The 21,967-nt window shown below is 43.4% G+C and overlaps 1 protein-coding gene across 1 annotated transcript; it reads left to right on the forward strand.

Annotated features, from left to right (window-relative positions):
• Nucleotides 1-402: 402 nt before the first annotated feature.
• Nucleotides 403-21,412, forward strand: LOC133629160 (neurofibromin-like; the record flags this gene model as incomplete). Its single annotated transcript, XM_062019820.1, has 14 exons — nt 403-611; nt 7,166-7,309; nt 9,907-9,990; nt 12,141-12,331; nt 14,597-14,703; nt 14,962-15,029; nt 15,270-15,345; nt 15,431-15,588; nt 16,234-16,407; nt 16,587-16,709; nt 17,003-17,077; nt 17,756-17,887; nt 20,647-20,781; nt 21,292-21,412. Coding segments are annotated over exons 1-14 (1,648 nt in total), but the record flags the coding sequence as incomplete, so codon positions are not given.
• Nucleotides 21,413-21,967: the final 555 nt, after the last annotated feature.

Raw genomic sequence — 21,967 nt, forward strand, 5'->3', positions numbered from 1 at the left:
CCTGGACGTGGATGTGTTATCCACACGCCCTGCTGTGAGTCGTGAGGAGCGACCGACACAGCGCGCGTGGCGCGGGGGGCACCTCTGATGGCACGGACAGAGCCCTGCAGTGACGCCCTGAGATGGCACGGAGCCCTCAGCCTGAAACCGGCTGCTAAAAAGGCTCGGACCACCAGTGTCGGCAGCGGGTGCCTGAGCGCCGCGGGGAGCGGGGCAGGGCCGCAGGGCCCACAGCGGCCCCACAGGCGGCTCCCGGCCGCGCGCGCCCCCCCCTCCGCGGCGCAGGGCTGGGCGCATGCGCGCTTCGTCCCGCGCGGGCGCCGCCCCCCGCCGCCCGCGTGTCGGCGCTCCCCCTGGCGCGGGCGGGGGCGGGCTGCGCTCCCGCTTCCGGTGTGGTGTCATGGCGGGCCCTGCGCGCTGATGGCTGCGGGCAGCTGAGGGCCCCGCGGCGCGCCAGGGATTGCCCAGACCCTCCCCTCGCCCGGCGCCTCTGCTGCCGCGCTCCCCGCGGGGATCCGCCCCGCTGCCCGGCCGGGCGGGCGGGGGGGGACATGGCGGCCCACAAGCCGGTGGAGTGGGTGCAGGCCGTGGTGAACCGCTTCGATGAGCAGGTAATGGGAGCGGCCGTGAGGAGGGGCGGCGGCCACCGCGCCGGGCCGGAGCCGGCGCTGGGCAGGGGCGGCGTGGGGAGGGCTGCGGCGGGCCGAAGGAGCCTCTGCGGGCCGGGGTCTGGGGGCGCGGGCAGCGGCGGGCGGGGAGGGGGCGAGCGGCGGCGGGAGGCTGCTCCGCTGCCCAGGGCGGAGGCGGCGGGCGGGAGCGCAGCCTCCTGCCTTCCCCACCGTCCCGGCCGTGCTCGGGGGCCCAGGGCGCCGAACCCCCCTCAGCGCCCGCCCGGGCGGCGGGTCCCGGCTCAGCCCGGCCGGGGGGCGGCGGCTGTCCGCGCCCATTGTGCGGGGCAGGGTGGCTGGGTGGGGCCGGGTGCTGCCGCCCGGTCTCTCGTCCCTCCCAGCCAACCTGATGCTTTCCACCTCCTGCGTGATGTGGGGGTCCCCGTCTCGGGGTGCAGAGGCCTCCGCCGTGCCGTTCTGCTTGAGGTGCAGTGGCGTATCGCTCAGTGCTGTACTGGGAGTGGGGGGATGAGATGCCCGGGTCCTCCTGCTGCTGCTCCCCCATCTCTGCCAAAGTGTGTGTGCTGTTGGTAGACATTCCTGGGAAATTTGCTTCGTTGCTTTACATCATCTTGCTCCTCAGGAATGAGTTTAAGGAGGACTATGTGAAACTGTTCAGGCAATTTTGCCGTGTTCCCTGTAGGATAACGGTGGATGTCAGTGTGAAATTTCATCTGCATCACTGGGAGCACAGTTGTATGGGATGAGGAGGGTTTTCTAGCCACTGTTGTTATAACAATAGGTTTTTCTGTTTACAAAAGTCAACGCTGAGGATTTTCTGAATGGAAGGAAGAGAGATTTATTTGCCTTAGACTTTGTGTTTCTCTGATCCACACGCAGAAACTGCTTACTGGGATTAGGTGACATGGCTTTCTCAGTGGGGCTAAGCTTCGTGCTTAAACTGCATTTTCACTCCCAAGATGCTTTCCTGACGTGGAAGCATGAGCTCAGTTTAGGCTGAATGATCAGTTTCTGTGTTGTCCGTCTCATTTTGCTACCCGGTGAGTCCAGCCTTTGTGTCACACAGGACATGGCTCTGTGAGCCCCTCTGCGGTGTAACGTTGATACAAAATGTTAAGCTGTCTCTGTGGCATGAAGCCTGTTCACCTGCCTTACGATTGTGTGTCCCTCTCAGCCGTTCTTGTCTTTTAACAACCCATGGAGAGGCTGTGGCCTGGTTGAATACAGGCAAGCTGTTCATTTCTACATAAAGCAACTATAAATGAAGTTTATTAAAGAAAGGAAAATATCAAACTTTGTCTTTTGACGTAAAAAGGTGCAGATTTTTCCAATACATTTTAGGCACATTTGCATGGTTAATTATTCTCTCCCCTTATCTGGAGTCATAGATCATTTTTTCCACAAACTTTAGAAGCATGGGACTGATTATGCTCCCAATAACGCCAGAAAGTATTTCTTTGTGTACTGGTGTTAAAAGGCCCTAGGCTTCTCCTTTGCTTTGTTATGTATATTGTGGAATGGGGCTTGCCAACATCTGTTAAGAGTTAAGAACTTCAGCTTTTCAAACAGAAGTATTTTCCTGTCGGTTTTATGGGGTAGTTAGGAATAGGTGTAGGGGAGAGTCCTGCCTTGGAAGGAAGCAAGCTGTTGTGATTCTTGAGATGCTATTGGAGTTGCAGGGGCAATACACATCAGACAGTACAGACCGTGGCAGTCAGCGTATCTGTGTGAGAGGTGCCAGATACAAACTTGCAGTGGTTAAACAAAAACACGCAATGAACTAATCAACACTGAGTAACAAAGGTATGGTACCATGAAATGACTGAAGCCTGAAGGAAGGGTGAGCTGCCAGTCTCTACTTTTTTGTGAGTTTTTGATTTATTGATTCCTACTTGAGGATTCTTCATTTTGCTTATTTGCTTGTAATGTCTGCTCCTCACGGCAGAACGCCGACTGTTCCAGACCCCGTGCCCGAACGGCAGGTTGTTGTCACACCATCGCTGCTCCTTAACGTGTTGCAGATTGATGGTGATATTTAGGTGCTCCTTGTAACTCCTGACACTTGTGTCATTACTGGGTAGTCATGTGGTTATTGAATTATCTACTTGTTAAATGTTGGACTGCTCCTTTGAGCATGGAGTTCATGCTCCATGAAGGCGTAGTGACTCTGTGCACATTACTTTAGGGGTGAGCTTTCACTGCTGGGTTTTGGTGTATCGTGTCTGCCCTTCTACGTGCAAGTTTCTTGGTTCGGCACTGAGAGGGCCACTGCTTATGCATCGTGTCTCTGTTTGAATAAGGAAGGGGAGCTCATGTTTGTTGGGGGTTGTTTAGGGGATTTTTTTCGTGGAAGAAGACAAAATTTGTCAAGGATCCTTCCTGTGGAGGAAAATACAACCACGTTTCACCACAAGTTGTAGATGCAGGCTGGCTTTTCATTCATTGCTAAGTGCTTGAATTCATTTTAAGGTGGGTGGGACAGCAACCTGGGAGAATGTTAATGTGTATTGAAACAAGAAAAATCAGTGCAAACCAATCTGTTCTTGTCTGCTCTTGTTCATTGTTATAAATGCTGCTTTGACCAAAATCTGCCTCTGTGTGTAGAGTTCTGTGGGCCTAGAAATGACTGACAGGCAGAGTTTTATGGAGTAACCCTTGACTGGCTCACTGAGTAAGTTTTCAAACACTCTGCCAGTGCTGTCCAGCTGTGCTCCTGGGGCTACAACTGCTGCAGGGACTCTTCTTGGAGCCACCCTCGGTGGCTGTGTGCAGGTTTCATCTTGGTGCAGAAACAAGCTGTGGATGGTTACACTTCTAATGTAGCACATGCCCAGTCAGTCAAGAGACTTCACATATAGTACAAACTATTGTATGTTTCCCAACTTTCAGTGATCATGGTGGAATTAGGCTGCAGTAGCACAAAGAGGGTCAGCTAAGTTTCAGTAAAATTCTTTGTGATTCAGACATAGTCAGGTCTTTGTAAAAGCAAATTACCTCTTTTTTCCTGGAGAAATGCTCACTTACAATTTTATGCATTGTGTTTTTGTAGTGTCTTTAAACACATTACAGGGAAGGCTGATACAGTAGTGAAACAGTTCCAAGCACAGTCTGAAAAGCCTTGCTGCCTAAACCATTTAAGTCTAGACTGTTTTAAAACTGTCAGATGTAATAAAAGGTATTAATCCTGTGTAAACTTGTGGTGACCAAAGTGATTACGAAGTGCTTGAAAGAAAGAAGCCCTTTATTATGTGGATTATGGTTTGGGCTCCCCATTTGCAGTTTATGAGATATGGTTGCTTTCAGTTCAGAAAGCTTTTGTAAAAACTGAAAGCCAGTAGGAATGTTCAATTCTTAGTTTCATTAAAAGGCATTAAATTAAAGCAAATATTCCCTCTTCTTGTTGATTCTCTGCAGCATTTGAGGTCTGTACAGAATCAGAGACCTGAAAAAGCCCTGGCTGCTAGAACTAGCTTTGTGTTTTTCAGTGCTGTTTTTCATCTTACTGGGTTGAGAAATTACTGGTAGTAATAAGATGTATTTGGAAGTATGTCACACAAGTTCTGCTGACTGTGCTCCCCAAATGAAGTGGAATCTTTTGCTGTAAGGGATGGTCTGTGCAGAAGATGGAACTTTTTTCTCCAGCTACTGTGAAACAGGTTTCCACAGGAGCCAAGAACTGAGGCAGACTATAGTACTGCTCTAAGTGCAGAGTGTGCCCTTTCATCTTTCTCTAACATAAACCTGAAGCAGCTTTGGTCTCGTGTGTGTAGCGTATTTCCAAGTGAAATGCTGCACTGAACACAGGGAGTGTCCTAAAGAGTATCTAAAGGAATGGCTCGTGTGCAGCAGAGGTTACCTGAGTCCATTTAACGGGCTGCTGAGAAACATTGGGATGATTTGATGATCCTGCCTAATTTAACACAGCAGTTTGTGGTAACAGTGTGGGTAAATCCAGGTTTGTTCAAGAGAGCTGGCGTAAACACTGGCAGATACCTTGGTGCTTCATCTTGCAGATTTGCGTTCCTGGTTGTTTCGGCAATACCTGATACACCAGATGACTTGTGTGCTGAATTCAGGATGCACTAGGTCTTGCACTGTATTAGTGTCAGGTTTAGATATTTAGTGGCTTTTCCTTGTCCTTTGCAGAAATGTTCTTTTTAAATTGATCTTAGAAGATTAAAAATTCCATAGTTGGAAAGAGTCAAGACTTCATCCAGCTGTTTGTCTGATGCCTCAGCATGGCAGGGTGCTCAAAGCAAATAGCTGAGAAATGAAAAACCACCAATCCAGCATTGCTAATATTTCCTTTTGATAGAGATTCTTATTTTAAATGGTGGAATAAAAGCAGCTTTACTGCTAGGTGACCTTGCTGCAGTGGTTGTTGTGGCAGGAAGCTCCTAAAGTGTGTAATATGGTGTTTCTATGGCATGGAAGCACGCAGGACTAGATCTATGACACAACTTCTTTGAGAGGCTTCTCTGAAGTGTTTTATCACTCGGTGCTGTTGAGCTTTTCTGTGTTGTCAGTGTGGAGAGTTGAAAATTCAAATAAAAAGCACTGGTAATGGTGAAATTTTTAATTAAATGTGTCTATCTCGCACTAATGACTTCCGAAATGTATTGTAAAAATAACATCCAAGGATGAAAACAAAGCTTGAGTCATACATGCTATTTGTTCTGCTTTTTGCAGTTTTAAAACGAGCACATTGAAATGCGTCGCGCTGTTCCGAAGCAGTTCAGTGTGAACACTTGCAAGAGAGTTACCAAATGAAGTGGAAATTACCTTGATTGCTCCATGGAACTTGTTGCTGTAGGAGGTAGCACAGGCAGAAGGCATCAGACCTTCCTGGGGAGGAGCAGACCGTGATGTGGCTCCCTGGATGTAAGACTTGGCAGTCGGTCTCTTTTACTAAGAGTCAGCCATTCTCTTAGGGAAACCCCAGCCAGGTTCCACTGTGATCCCAGTCTGTGGTACCAGGAGAACTGGTGGTTAATTGGGTATTTAAATCAACCTGAGCCACAGGTCCCACGGAGAGGAGATCACACGCACATAAGAACTAGAGTGTATTGGAGAGGTCCATCTCCCTGCAAACAGGAGACGTCAGTGTTAAGTGGGTGACGTTTAGTGACCAGGTCAAAACAGTTGGAAAAAAATAGTTCCCAGTTTGGGGTTGTAAGCCAGCAGTGTTGAATGGCTGGCAGAGATGCTCACAGCTGCTGACAGCAGTTTAACTGGATGACAGCATGGAAAGTACCCTCACCAAGTCTGCAGAGGCCCTCAGCCTGGAAGGTTGCTCTTTAAGCATTTTGCAGCTGTGGGGTTGATTGCAATTTCTTGACATCCTCCTTTTGACCTGAAATCCTCTCTCTCTCTTTTTTTTTTTAGATACTTTTTCTAATGCAAAAGCACTACATGGTGGCTTTTACTGTGAGCTGTCTGAGTCTTTCAGAATGGGTGTTTATTGAGGATTCTAGTCAGTATTGCTTAAAACTTGTAGTAGCCATTGAAGTTTCCATAGATAGTGAGTCCTGGGTCGTGTTTTAAAGTGCAATGCACACTTGAATTCTAAAAAGAGGTAATCATACTGATTCCTTTTTCATTTCCACATTTGCTTGCTTTTTGAAAATACAGCTCCTCAGTAAACTGGATTTTTGGGCAGAGTGGCTCCTCAGTGGCACGTGGTGGTTTGGAACAGGCCGGCTCCAGTGAGGAGTGTGCAGGGGAAGGGAGAGCGTGCTTGGGAACTGACTCGGTGGTGACCCTTGAAGAATGTGGGTACAGCGTGGAACAAAGTGCCTAGTGTTCAGCAGTAGGAGAAACATCTCAGTTTTGCACAGTCACTGGATCTTATCTTTCCTGGAAGAGATGTGTCTCAAGGCTAGTTTTTCCTGCTGACTGTTGGGCAAGGGTAGGCGACGTGGGCTCACAAGTTGCCTTTGACTTGCGAGTGCTTGAAGTGCATGTGAAGCTGTGATTTCATGGCTGATGATGAGGGTTTTGCATGGGGAGCCTGAGTAACCCACGTCCTCAGGGCTGGGGCAGATTGCTCAGGACTCAGTTGTACGCCTTGGCCAGTTTTGGCCTGTGGAGGAGCAGAGGACACTCATGAAGCACTGTTAACACCTTCCACCTTACGTGCTTTGTGAGCTGCTCTGAATGTACCCCCTCTCAGGTTTTTTCTTACAGGTATTGTCCTTGTGAAGATTTTTGGTGTTTAACAAGCTCATTTTTTTGAAACAGAGACATTTCTTCTCAGAACTTTATCTTTCTTACATTTTTCTGCTTCTTTTGATTGCTTTGATGTTTAGTTTGTAGACAATTTATCACAAAATAGAGGTTGTTTCAGAAAAGTATCTTCAGCATCTTGATTTATAGGTAACTAATAGGTGAATGTGGAGGAAATGAAGGAATGCATTTGTAGTTGTCTCATACAATGTTTGTCAGTGTCATTTCTGGTGTATCAAAAATTGTTAACCCGTCTTTGAAGTTATCAGTTCCAGTATGAAACAGCTTACAATACTTACCTCTTGTTGTAGCTTCCAATAAAGGCTGGCCAGCAGAATACCCACACCAAAGTCAGTACGGAACACAACAAGGAGTGTCTCATCAACATTTCCAAGTACAAGTTTTCCCTGGTCATCAGTGGTCTCACTAATATCCTAAAAAATGTCAATAACATGGTAAGTGTTCGAAGTTTGGATTGTTGGGTGATTTTTCAAAATGTTCTTTGGTTTCATCTCAAAATATTGGTTTTTTCGTGGTCTACAATGTGCAAAGAGTCACCTGAAATGTACTCAGGTTGTTGCTTGCCTTCTACTCCACATTTTTTTCATCCTGACGTGCCCAGGTTCACCAACAGCACTGAGCTGTGTTACATGTTAAGGCATGATAGTTGTGGCAGAAGAATCTCAAGGAGGACAGGGCTTAAGGGGGATGTTCTGTTAGCCACGGGAGCAGTCCACTCTGGAGTGTGTGGCCAGCTGAGGAGTGGGTAGAGCAAGGTACCTAGTCTTGCACTGGGCCTCACAGTAAAGGTTAGATACTGGCACAGTGTGCTGCTTGTTGGGAGGTGGAGGAAACTGTTTTCTGTCTCGTGGAAAGGTGCTGCAGTTCTCTAGGGAAGCAGTGCTAGCAAAGGAATGCAGGAGAGCAAAGGAGCCAGTGAGCAGCAGGACTGTGAGGGTTGGGTTTTTTACCATCTTATCTGTTCTGTCATAGCAGGACCTGCCAGGAGTTGTTTTGGGAAAGGAAGAAGGGGAAAGGGACTTAAAACTGAGAGTGCTTGAATTTTGCCAGGCTGTTTGGATGTTTTGGCATTTGTATGTGTGTAAGATACATACGTATTGTAATGCTCAGATCAACTTCAGTCAGAACCTTGTAGGAAATATCCTTGAAAACAATCTGTTGTGTGACATGGTCACTGTAAACTCACAGTTCCAGAGGGATACCTTACCAGACAGTAGGAAAAGGAATGAAAAATGTGTGGGAGTGATACGTGTGTCTCCAACTTCTTGTGCTTTATGGTCACGGCCTCTGATTAAACCACTCGATGCTGATGCTTGAGGGCAGTAGACTGGTGTGAAGGGATGAGATTCAATGTGATTTTTCTATGTGTTCCCAAAGAGCCAGATGTCTCAGTAGATGATTTCCTTCTGCATACTGGTTTTCTCTTCTGCCTCCAAGGTAACCATAACACGATTCCTGAAATCCATCAAAATATTTGACTCATCAGCGTTCTGAGATCTGTCATGTAAAAGAAATCTCAGTGGAACCAGAAAAACCTAGAAAAGAAAAAATTGAATATGGGTCTCCATGGTATCGCCTCTAGAAAAATCATATGACCATGTATGGGCAAATGGGAAGTTCAGAAAGAAAAAAAAAAGAAAAAAAAAAAAAAAAAAAAAAAAAATAAAAAAAAAAAATAAGGAGTTTGGTTTGCTTTTTTTTTTTTAATGGAAAGTCTGGTTCTGGATTTGTCATGTCAAAAGTTTAGTTCATGGAGTTTTGAAGCTGTGTGGTTCGTGATCATGTGGAATGTCCACCTACAGGTAACAGAATTGGCCAAACTCCAGCAGTGCTCATTATTTGTTTATTTATTTATTAGTTTAGTAAGACAGTTTTGGTGAGCTCTTTTGCATGTTGGTCCCATAAAGATGTGCCTCTGCTAAAACACTGTGAAGGGCTGACAGATCAGAAAATAGGTTGCCCTGCTGTTGGGGATTTTAGGCTGCTGAGAGTGACCTGAAATCCCTTTTGAGAGGGAATTTATTGTAATTAAACTCCATAGTGTTAATGTGTAAGATGTCTGGTAAGTGAGAAACCTGTATGCTTAGAACAAGTTCCTGTACATGACGTGTGGAGTTTGAGAGGAAAAACAGCAAGGAATGTCGATTAAGAAGTCAGCGTTTGCTGTGCAGCGAGGAGCAAGTTTTCACGTCTTTTATGTTTGTCCTGAGCTACTGTATGAATCAGCAATATGCTGAAGGATTTGTGGAGCTGAGATGAAACAGACAGTAGGCTGTCATCATGGACTGAGTTTGGAAAAGTCTTGAGGGTTTGCTCTGTGCTGAAGCTTTGGCTTAGCTGAGATAACCTCTTCTGAGGTTCAAAATACAGCTTACTTTGGGTGACTTCTGCATGTGTTCCATGTGTAGGCAGTAGTACCAGTATTTTTTTGGCTAAGTCTTTTCTGCTTTATTCTGCTGTCTTAATATTGCTGGAACTTGTCAGCGTTGTTGGCAGTAAAAGTGGGTGCTAGCTTAAACACCCGTTGGAGTTCTGCCTTCATCCTGTATCTGAAGTGTGTCATCTCTTTGGAGGGTCTCTTGTGTTTCTTCCTGTGGTCTGTGCTAAATTTTGCAACATTAATAAGTTTGTTGATATGGATTTGTTGTAACATCAGATGCTGGCAATGAAAGGCATAATTGGAAAAGAGTCAACAGTAATTGATACCAAAATAGTTTCTGAAGAGGTGTAACCTTCCCTTCTGAGTAAGTTACAGACCTGAGGAAGGGAAGGGTCTGCAGTGTATCTCCAGGCTTACTCTGTGGTACTGTTTTTCCTTGGCAGATTTGGCTTTGCAGTCTGGACAAAGCAATTTCTTCATCGACAAACTTTTAATTCCTATTTTCATCTAATTTTTGCTGACTTTGTTTCTAAACTCAAAACCAGAGCCATAAAGGAGCCATAACTTACTGTGTCACTTTATGCATTACTTTAATGCATTACAAGTCAGGTTTCTGTGTCTCAGATGCATCTATGTCCTTTCTACTTCTAGAGAATATTTGGAGAAACTGCTGAAAAGAATTTATATCTATCTCAGCTGATTATCTTGGATACACTGGAAAAATGCCTGGCAGGGGTGAGTAGACTTGCATAAACAATAGCTAGGTTGGGATCAAATGAGTTAGTACAAGTCAAATGTTTGTATGTCTGTTGCTACTGGTACCAAAGTTCATCTGATGTAGAGCAAAGCAGGATTGGTGCCATTTAAAAATACTAAAACATCCCATAAATGAGGGTAGTTGGTGTAATTGATAAATTGTGGATTTGTGGAGTTACACAGAATGATTTTCTTGTAATAGTTTGTTGAAAAGAATTGCAGAGAACTGTACTCAGATGTGTGAACTGGAGTAAGGGAAGACACAACCCCAACTGAGGAATTAAATGTGCTTATGAAGCTTTGCTAGAGTTTCGTAGGTTCTGAGTGCCTGTGGCACATTCTGCTCAGTATTTCTTCAACAGATGCATCAAAACATTTCCATCCCACAGTTCAAGCAGACGAAGTAATGGTAATTCAGTACAAGTATTTCAGCCTTATGCTGCTGAGTTTTCTGCATACAGTGGGATTTTTTTCTTTAAATATCTTAAAACTTTCGTTTGTTGAAGTAATTTTTCATGTACATACAGCAGAAACATTGCTATCACTATTCTGAAGATGACTTTTGCAGGTGTTTCCTAGATTACATTAGTTAACCACGTCCAAACTTCCACTGGGAGTCCAGTCCTGAGGTTTCCAGTCCAAGCTGTGCTGGGAGGCAGTTTGCTATTACCTTTGGGATGTAAATGGTTGAACAACTTACTGTGCTGAACTGTGTAATTGCAAAGCCAAACTTTACTGTGAGCAAAACTTGCAGTGGTTTATTTCTTTAACAAGACAGGAATTGTTTTTTAAGGCTGTATTCCTGGCTGAGTGTCAGGAACAGTTCGGAGGCCCAATGTGTTAAGAATCACCTAAGCTCTGAGCTGTTTCCCTGCAACACTTTTTGAAGGTCATTTCTTTATAAGGCAATGACCTTACTATGGCCAGATTTGTTGAGTGGCATGTTCTATATGACAGTACTAAACCAGTCTGAATAATTGTGGATTGTTGTAAATTCACAAAAGGTGCAGATAAGTCCGTTTTCCAGAAGAACGTTCAGCTTTTACAGCTGAGGTAAATACCTCTTTCTGGCACTTCTCCTGTCTTTGATGCAGTGAGCAAAAAACCCCATGTTTAAGCTTCAGAAATTAATGATTTTGAGATATTTCTTACATGCCAGTTGTTGGAAATGTTAGTGTTGTTTTCATGGGAGATGATGATATTTCAACGGCCTAAAATTGTGCTCAATCCTTCTTGCTTTGTCTGTAGAAATGAAGGCAAGTTGAGCCACTATATGTTTAAAAAGACTCAGCCAAAGTTCTATACAAAGAGTATTGTGTGCTGTGATATCTTCACATGTATTTCTTGCTTGCTGTTCTTGCTCAATGTTTCATCAAGTTCTCATGGCAACAGGACGCAGGTCAACCAAGTGGGAGTCTCTGAAACTTCTCAATTCCCTGTGGTAAATTCACTGGTAGAGTTTTAGAAAGTTGTAATGCTGACCCTTCTGTTAAAAGTTGCTTTCAGTAGAGCAAAGTTTCACTTTGAATTCTTTTGTAAATAGTTTCCTTATGTCTCACACTGTGCAAACTGGCAAAAATGAGGTTTTTCTTCTGCAGGAAAGTGAAGCCATTTTTCACTCCCATAGAGCGATCCCAGGCAGGAGTAAGGGAGAAGCACCTCTTTTCCAGTTCATGGTTTTAATAGAAAGTGTTTGCTGTCAGAATACACTGGTTAGAATTACTCCCCAGAAGAGAAGTAAAGGTGGCTCTTGCCCTTTGAACTTCCATTCAAAACTGAGATAGCTAATGCTGCCCTGCTGGCACTTCACATGGACCAACAGGATGCATTCAGCAAAACAGAGTGTGTTTTACTTAAACTGGTTTGATACTTTGCTTGATATTTGATGACATCCAACAGCTTGGTGTCCTGTGTGCTTTCCAGACTGAAAGGGCGGGATGGTTTGAATGACACAGGTTGTTGTTCACACGGAAAGAAGCCTTTTCTGTGTAGATGACTTACGCTATGGCCAGTGGTAGGCTGCAGGCAGTTAGAAGCTGAGGTTCAGGTCCTGTGCCTGCTAGTGGCACATGCTCTGGCTTTTTGCCTCCAAACCAGAATTTCATGAACCATGGAATGTTTATTTTTAGCAACCAAAGGATACCATGCGACTCGATGAGACTATGCTGGTGAAACAGTTGCTGCCAGAGATCTGCCACTTCATCCACACCTACCGTGAAGGGAACCAGCATGCGGCTGAGCTGCGGAATTCTGCCTCTGGGGTTCTTTTTTCTCTGAGCTGCAATAACTTCAACGCTGTCTTCAGCCGCATTTCCACCAGGTGGGTGTTACCAGCAGCCTCGCTCCGTGTATGAGAAGATCTGCTGCGTACTGACGTCTACAATGTCTGTCAGGAGTTGTAGTCTTTCTCATTTCAGAGGAGGTGGCTGTTCAGATGATATCGAGCAAGATAGTTCTGAAGTGAAGCTCCCTCTATCTTCCAAAGCTTTCATTGCTGTTCAGGTTACAGACTGAACCTGTTCCATGTTCATTCCAGCTTACTGCCAGCATATCTTCTGTATTTTTTTTCATCTGCTTTCATGAGCACAAGTCAAATGCTGCTTTAGAGTGAAAATTATAACCCAACTGAATGAGTTGAGTAAGTTCTTGTTGGTGCAAGGTGTTTTGGAGTAAAAAGGATGCTGAAGTTAATGGGTTGTATCCATTTTACATATGAATTTAGGATGTAAAATTTCTTGTTGTCTGCAGCTGTTTTGGAGCTCTGAAGGCTGTTTTACTCCTTGATCTTTCCTTCGTGAGACTTTTATGTTAAATCTGTCTTATGCCTGAGGGGGACATAACAGCTGGACTGGTTGGTGATTGTCCCATTTGTTTTCTGACTTGAGTTTCACAGCACATTTACTGTAAAAATAACTGTCTTTTCTGCTGTTCTAAGTGAGAGGACAGACAGGCCCAAAGTTTCCACCTATTCTCTGCTCTTTTTGCCCTATTGCAGATCCTTCTGATGCTTCAGTGCTTGCCAGTCCAGTAGAGCTGTGTGTTAAGCTCTTTATTACTGAAATACTTGGGTGTTTTTTGAAAGTTGCTTGAAGTAGCTTAGCTCTTATCACACTGTTACAGCTAACATCAGCTTTGATTTTAGAAGTGGAGCTTGGGCAGCCCTGTGTGGGTGCATAGCCATAAGTGTGCCATTTTAATTGGAACAAAGGTTGAAATATTCCTTACAATGTGAAGACAGTTGCAGTCCAGCATTCAGGATGATGCTTGCTCTGCTAAATCAGTCTGAGCTTACTTAATAATTTCAAATTTTAAGTATTTTAAAAACTTTTGCTGAGCCTTTGAGTAACTTTGGTTTCAAGCACATAGACTTGGCAGCTAGCATGGAGGATGTGGTTTTACTCAATAGGTTGATTATGTTTTGTTGCTTATGGATATGGAAACAATTTCTTTTGCTGTTATAGGAAGACTTTTTCAGTGGCAGCTTTTTGGCAGTTCTTGAATGTAGCCCATGGATCTATGTTTGTTGGCATGGCTGTAGGATGGTTCAGTTCTCAAGCTCCAGAGCCCTTCCTGCCATCCGTTTGAGCTGGAACATGGTGCTCTTTCTGTAACCTGTTTTTCCCTTCAGGATGGCTTGTACATAAACAGTTAAATGTTTGACCGATTGTTGCTGGTCTCCACAGGGGTCAGCTTGCCCACAGTCAGCATTGCTGATCCTTTGACCTGTGCTTCCTGTTTAGGAATATTTCTAGGCCTTGTACAGCAGCTGGGGGATTTTTGGCACGAAAAGCACAGCAGTGGGGACCTTCCCATTCCCAGCGAGGGCTGTTAAGTTTCCCTGGTGTTGAAGAAATGAAGAACTGCTTTTGTGCGTAGTACTAGAGATCACATTCCATGTCTAAAACACATCTGTAGCTTTGGAACAAGACATGGCAATCTTCAGTCTGTGAGAACATACGATTTAGTTATTAGTGGCTTAGTGTCTGATGAGATGTTGAGTGAATCATCAAATACAGAAGTGTGAAAAGATGCCATTGTGTTTAAACTGGTGCAATTAAACTTCATCCTGTTTGTTCAGGCCAGAAAAACGTGGACATGTCGCTTACAAAGCCTGGTTGTAGCTCTCTTCACTGATATTACCATCAGCCACTGCTTTATTCTTGAAGTTAGCTGGGGCAAGACTTGCTGTTAAGGAGCAGTAGTCTAAAGATGGCGTGATTCCATCAATATTTATTAGAAAAGACAACAAGATTACTGCTACAGTATGGCAGAGAACAGAGGAATTTAGACAAATCTTGGGCATAAACAGACTCACCAGATGGTATTGGTATCCTGTAAAACTCAGCACTGCTATTTCCAGATCCATTTTCAGTATCAGGATGTAATAAGTCTGTAATACTAACTCTCAGTTGTGCAAGATTTATTGTCATTTCTAAACCTGCAAAAGTTTATGTGAGGAGATTGTGTTTCATGAGGAGATAATATAATATTGCCCTGCTGCTCCAGTGTATGGAATCCTAGGAATGCATTCATACTTACCTGACTCAATCTGATGGAGAAGTTGGTTTACTTTGCATGTTTTTAGATTACAGGAGCTGACAGTTTGTTCAGAAGATAATGCTGATGTTCATGATATTGAACTTTTACAGTACATCAGTGTGGATTGTTCAAAACTAAAGCGGCTCTTGCAAGGTATGAGTTAAACCTGTGTTTTGGAATAATTCTGTCTGAATGTGGCTAGTTAGAGATTGCACAGTGGTGTTGATATGTATGGCTATTTATTTCTGTGTTTGGCTCCAAATAGTCCTGTATTTACCAAAATATGTAAAAATAGGTAGTATAAGGACATTGATTTAAGAATTACTTTGCACTTCGAATGTCCTTTGTAACCTGTGTTGCTTTTTAGAACCAGGTTTCTTTTCTAAATGCAGAAATGTTTTACCTTTACAGAGACTGTGTTCAAGTTTAAAGCCCTTAAGAAAGTAGCTCAGTTAGCTGTTATCAACAGCCTTGAAAAGGTAAGTATTTTAGTAACTATCTTCTGCTTCATTGCTTATTTGCAGACTTTCTTTAATAATAGTTGCAACCGAGGAATTTACTATAAAATGCAAGTTGGTGCATCCCTTTGCATGTGTGTTTTGCAAGAAATGTGGAGTGGTTAGAAGGCAGAGTAAAATCTGTCTTCATTTATGTACATAATTCAGGAAAAAAAGTATTTTGAAGCTCTGGAATGTAAAGATGTTTTGCATTATCTGCAGGCATTTTGGAACTGGGTGGAAAACTATCCCGATGAATTCACAAAGCTGTATCAAACACCACAGACTGATATGGCTGGTAAGGCATAGCAAACTATTTGTACCTATTCTTTACCTTTTTGTAATTAAAATGAGCATTGAACTTGGGGTTATATTGTATGCAGATTGTGCAGAGAAGTTGTTTGACTTGGTGGATGGCTTTGCTGAAAGCACAAAACGTAAAGCAGCAGTTTGGCCCCTGCAAATCATCCTCCTGGTCCTGTGTCCAGAGATAATCCAAGACATAGCAAAGGATGTGGTAGAAGAAACTAAAATGAACAAGGTAAGAGAAGAAAAGTATCATCTGAATTCTTGTTCCTAAAGGATGCTTATTTTTGCTTATTCTGCCTTACAGGTGTATTTTACTTTGTCTTTCCTGCCTGAAAAGCACGTTACAGTTGCATATGTAAATTTATGCACCCTGGTTAAGTTCTCACATATGTTATTTCACTGTTAATAATTCATACAGACAGTATGCCCCAAACAATGTTATTTTATAGCTTTTTATATCTCCTTCGAGGTTTGAATCACAGTGTTGTGATTTCCTCTGCCTCCACTGTAGCAAACTTAGCTTTGCTTCTAGCTGGCTTGGATTCTACCACTCTGGGTTTCTTCAGTGTGTGCAATGTGTGCCATAATTGCAGTACCTGTGGCAGATGTTGGGTTGTGGTGGCAGACATCATGGTTAGGGGTAAACAACCATCTGTCCTTGTGCCATTCTGATTGCCCATGATTATTCAGAGTGAATGTCTTCAATAAACATAAGGTTTCTCCGGAATGCCGCGTCAGGTTGGCTGTTGCAGCCCCAATCTCTGATTTCTGATCAGAAAAGGCTATATTGTTTGTTTTTAATATTGAAGGTTCTACAAACCATGACCACAGATTTCCAAAGCTCTGATTATAACTATTCCTGATTTGAATTCTGCAGAAACTGTTCCTGGACAATCTCAGGAAGGCACTTGCTGTCCACAGTGGGAGCAGACAGCTGACTGAAAGTGCTGCTATTGCTTGTGTTAAACTGTGCAAAGCATCTACCTACATCAACTGGGAAGATAACTCCATCATTTTCCTTCTAGTGCAGTCCATGGTGGTAGATCTGAAGGTAAAAAAGTCTGTTTCCTAATTGCACAGAAGAGGTTTGGGTTTTCAAATACTGAAACAAACGTTGAATTTCTCTGTAATTAAACACCAGCCTTTCTCAGTGGAAAGTTTTGTATTGGAAGTGGATAAGAATGATCTTGGCATCTGACCTATATATCTCTCTTTTTTTGAAATACATAGAATTTGCTGTTCAATCCAAGCAAACCCTTTTCAAGAGGCAATCAAAACGCAGATGTGGACCTTATGATTGACTGCTTAGTATCCTGCTTCCGCATAAACCCTCACAATAACCAACACTTCAAGGTGAGAACACTACTTACTGGTAAGTCGTTCTCCACGCACTGTTGATGAGCTGTCAGTTATAAAAGATATGCTAACAGCAGATGGAAGCACATAAATAAGCTCAACCGTGTAAATATCCCTTAGTAATAAACCCCTGCATGTTCTTATAAACCTTTTCTTGTCTGATTGGAGTTTCTCGTGTTTAGATTTGACAGCTTTGTCAACTTAGTAAAAAGGCTCCAGTATGTTACTCAGTGTGATAAGGAAGATGGCAAAGATGTTCCTAAGTGGCTTTTTATGTACTTTTATTGTAGATCTGCTTGGCACAGAATTCCCCATCAACGTTTCATTACGTTCTGGTCAATTCGCTTCACCGAATAATCACAAATGTAAGTTCTGAATGTGTTTGATCTCCCAGCAATCTGTGGCTTCCTTTCAGATCAATATCTGCCTATTAAATACAGTTTGAATAGTAGGCCAAATCTTATTGCCTGTATCCATGCACCAGGAGTTGCTGGTAATGAGTCTTTGTTCATGCTGTCCACCAGTTGGATCCCCAGTTTGAGAGGTTCTGTTAGAGTATAAAAATTCAGTACAAATCTGCCTTAGTACCCTGTGATGTGGGATGACAAACGACTCTGATGCTGCCTGGATGTGTAATAGGTTCTGCTTTACTGATACATCAGAAACACTCTCAGGACGTGCATAGTTACGCCACCTTTGGGTACTTCTGTTGTGTTGGAATGAGAACTTGGGGCAAGAGCAAGCCTCTGTGAACTTCAGTAGTGTGAGACCAGAGGAAATGCTGGCTGCAAGAAATATTTTGAAAGTTTGTTCAGTTGTTCAATTTTCTGTTGTACTTCAAGTCACTAAAATGTGACTTCAGTCTCTGCACCCTTCAGGAACACTTTCCTGACCAGTGTGAAAACAGAGTCAGTGCTGAGCAACTCCTGCGTAAGCGTTGGTTATACCTCAGCTTTGGTAGCATTTGGAGGGTTAGAGGGAATGACAGTGTAGCTCATGGATGGGCAGTTCAAGATTGGAGCATTTCTGTGTGTTGATTCTAGTCTGCACTGGACTGGTGGCCCAAGATCGATGCGGTGTACTGCCATTCCATGGAGCTGCGCAGCATGTTCAGCGAGACCCTTCACAAGGCGATCCAGGGCTGTGGCGCACACCCGGCCATCCGCATGACGCCGGTAAGGCTTCCAAAGAAGCTGTTAAAACACAAACTTGCTGTTTTTCCTGTGTCTCTATTCCATTCCAGCTTTTTTACTCATTAACTTTAGACTGGAAACTAGAGGGGGGATGAACATTGCAATCCAAAAAGCAACAGAGAGCCGTACATGCTCTGTAGACCTCGCCGATTCCGGTGTGCTGACTGTTTCTGGTCAGTTAGCGATGTGTGTTTCTCAGTTTTCATGCTGTTTTCAAACTGTGGCAACATAGAAGTATTTCTTCTCTAACTGTCCTCTGTGGCTAACTGTTCATGTTAAGCTTTCTTGCTTTGTGAGTAACTAGGTAATATGCCCATTCTTGTTTAACCTGAAAAACAAAAGCATTCTGTATGTGAAGGTAACCTGAAAACTGCAATGCTTTTACCATGATTGGAATGAGTGTCTCCTCTTTTCATTTGTCTTGCTTGCTTTGTGTTGAGCAAGTTGACTGTTTGGTCTTGGTGGCAGCAACAAAGTAAATTTCAGGCATTATGAATTAAAGTCAGTGTTCTTGGTTGTCTTGGAAGAAGTCTTGAATAAATTCAGTCTGTAGTCCATCCAGAACTTGTGAAGAAGTTCCCGTGCAGCTGTGCTGCCCTTTCTTTGAGCTTTCCATTTAGGGCTTTCCATACCTCAAGTGAACTTTGATACATGAAAATGTTCCTGTTGGGCTTCTGAAATGAAAGCAAATGATCCAAATACCTTCAGTTGAAAGCTGCGAGATGTTTAACTTGCTTTTCACATGTGTGTATTCGTCTGTTGAGAAAACAGCAGGGATATCGTAATGGCAACTCTGACATTGATTGGTGGTGCTTTGTCTTCTGCTTCTTATTTTCCGTTCTTATTGGCTGCTGTCGCTCTCATGGTCAGATGCCAACCAGTCACTGTTTTGCATGGCAGTGGGCCTCTGTTGCTGTAAGTATGACCCATTGTAACTACCGCAGAAAAGCCTTTCCTTGCTCTGACTTTTCTGTGCATAGTTACCGCTGCAGTCACCCCACTTCCCCTGGGACACTCGGGGGAGCATGTTCTACGTAGGAGTGCAGGGCTGGAGGAGACCTCGGCAGTGCTGCTCTTGGCAGTTGCAAGGCCATCCCAATCAAACCAGTTGAGCTCCTTCCAAGAAGGAAAGGCTTTCTGTTGGTTCTGTTCTTTTCTGTCTGCCCCCACTTTTCCATTCACGATGCTTTTCCAGAATCTCCCCACTTGGTGCTTTTCACTGTTATCTAATTTCCAGCCTAAACTTAATTATGTCTAACTTACCCCTACCTGTTTTTGTTCCAGTGTTGCCTGATAGCTTCAAACTGGTGTTTATCCCCTTGTTGTATTGCAGAGAGCAGTCATGTCCCTGTCTGTGTATTGATAGTCTTTAGTTTTGAGTGTGTGGAGTAAACAAATTGCTTCCCAGAAATAAATCAGCTTCTTTTGCCATGGGCCTGTTCTCAGGATTCCCTAACTGTAGCAAATAAGGTTTAGCACAGGATTAGTTACCTCTGCCATTGTGGTATCAATTTCTCAATCAGATGCTTTTTATGTGGTAAATTTGATTCTGCATATTTCCACTGGAACTATTCAGTAAAGCAGCACAAGGTTCTAATTCCTTGCAGAAGTTAATTGTACAGAGTCATATCTCTTCAGTTACCTTGAGGATGATTTCAAGTGGTTTTTTGGTTCAAGTTACTGTCTTGTAACTCCCTTGGTAGCTGTAGGCAAAAGTACTCATTCAGTCCCTGCTGACAGAAGATTAAAATAATGAAACTATAAATTCAATAAACTCACTGAAGAGAGGTTAAAGCCCCTTGTCTTTGGACACACTGGGAACTGATGACCTCGAGGTCACGCTTTTTTAATCTGTGTGTACACACACACACACAAATCTCTGTAGTGTGTAGATTTGGATTCAGCATGCATCCAATTTGGTTTTGTTGAGATGAAGAAACTGCAGTGGATTGCCATACAGGCAGGTGATTTGCTTTGGAGGATTGTGCACACTGTAGGATTGAGGCATAACTCAATTTCCAACATCCTCCCTCCAGGAAGCATCCCACACATGTACTGGTCCTGTTGCTACCTGGATCCTGTTACGTGAGCAGCAGTGGTAGAATATGATAACAATTCACACTGGAGTCAAACCAGAACACCTTATGTGAGCTCTCAGTACATCCCTTAAAATGCCTTAAAATGCCCTCCCTCCCACCTAAGGAAGCTGACTGGTGCTGAATCTTTTTACTGATTTTTTTTTTGGGTGGAGCTGGGTTTATTTTTCAGTGAAGCAATGCACTGTGCACCTTCTCAAAACTAAAAGGTTCATTTTGCAGAGGCTGTAGAGATGAAGGTGCTGTCATCAGGCCTGTGGTTATGGTGCTGAGAATATTTTGCCTTTGGAAAGCAGTTCCCTTACTGGGGAGTATTTACTTTTCTTTCTTTCTCAGACCACAGTAAACTCCTGTAAATGATTTTTCGTTCTTTTATCTACTTTTCCTCTGCCACAGTTTGTCTTAGGCAAAACTTGGGCTGTGACCACATGCAGCTCACTCAAACAATTCTTAAGGAAACTAAAGATATAAGAAAGTGATGGCACATGCACGTGTAAAAGGGGATTTTTAAGCAGAGTGAATTTAATACACTTTAAAACTTTTTAATGAATTATAACTTGTAAAAGCAATGCACTTCATAAGATCTTTAACTGCTGTGTAGTAGACTACCTTGCTGACAGTGACTGTGATTTTTCCTTCCATCAGAGTCTTACATTTAAGGAGAAAATGACAAGCCTTAAATTTAAAGAAAAACCTACTGATTTGGAAACCAGAAGCTACAAGTTCTTGCTCTTATCCTTGGTAAAACTGATCCATGCTGATCCAAAGCTTTTGCTCTGTGTAAGTAAATTCTGAAATTTACTTTTGAAGCTATTAAAATTAAAAACATAAACCTGGTGTCTGGGATGCTTCCCTACTCATTCTTTTCTCTGGTTATAATGCTGCTGTGCTTTCAAAGGAAAAAGGCAAAACCAAAAAGAATCTGGAAGAAATTTCACAGCACCAGAGCAACACAATGAAAGGGAGCACAGAGATCTGTAACTCTGAAGGGAGGAATAGAAGAACAACAGAAGTAAAGTGAGGGGGGGAATTAGTCATCCTTGCCATGAGCAGACACAGATGTGTCTTGGATCTTCCATGTTTTTCAGTCTGTTTATTTTACAATATGACAGTTTTGGTAAAGGTCTGATGTGGAAGGGGATAGCACAGCTTAAAAGGTACTCTAAAATCTTAAAGATCCATAAATCCATGTGGTTTGCTTACAGCATTGCTGTGGTAGCAGTGCTCAGTGTCATGGGCAGTCATTGAAAGGCTTTACTACTTAATGCTGCATTCCCTTTTGCTGTTTAGAATCCAAGGAAGCAAGGGCCTGAGACACAGGGTAGCACGGCTGAACTGATTACAGGCCTTGTACAACTGGTTCCCCAGTCCAGCATGCCAGATATAGCACAAGAAGCCATGGAGGTAAGGAGTAAATGTTCCTTATGCCAGATGATCAGCACACAGACAAATCAAGGCGTTGGTAGAAACTCTGAAGCATTCATTGATCAGCTGTGAGGTTCTGGTTCAGTGTTTGGTCTCTGTTGATCCTTTTCTGTCTCCTGCACTGAAAGTTTTGCTGAAAACACTGAAAGCCTTGACCACACAGAGTTGTTCAGCTCCTGTGTTCCATCTTTGCAGAGAGCACCATTAACTTGCCCTTTTTCTTCAGTGTGTCTGAGTGAGTGTGAGAAAAATGCTTAAGGCAGTGGCTGGTGCTGTGTTCAGTTGTGAATTGGAGGAGGTGATGGGTGGGAGGGGTGGGTGAGATACTTTAAGGCTACTCAGATCTTCCCACTAGCTTGGTCTGAAGAAGCTGTATGTTAGTCAATGTCTACTGCTATGTATCAATATATGAAACAGTTACAGATAGTTCAGTGGTGGATTTCAAGAGTATTTCTTGTATTTGGATAATCCTTTTCAGTGTGAGGATCTCTGGGGAGACAGTAGCATTGCTGTGGTCAGTTACAGGAACTTGGAGATTGGA

Source organism: Colius striatus, unplaced genomic scaffold (genome assembly GCF_028858725.1).
Source record: "Colius striatus isolate bColStr4 unplaced genomic scaffold, bColStr4.1.hap1 scaffold_197, whole genome shotgun sequence".
In the NCBI taxonomy this organism is placed as follows: Eukaryota; Metazoa; Chordata; class Aves; order Coliiformes; family Coliidae; genus Colius; species Colius striatus.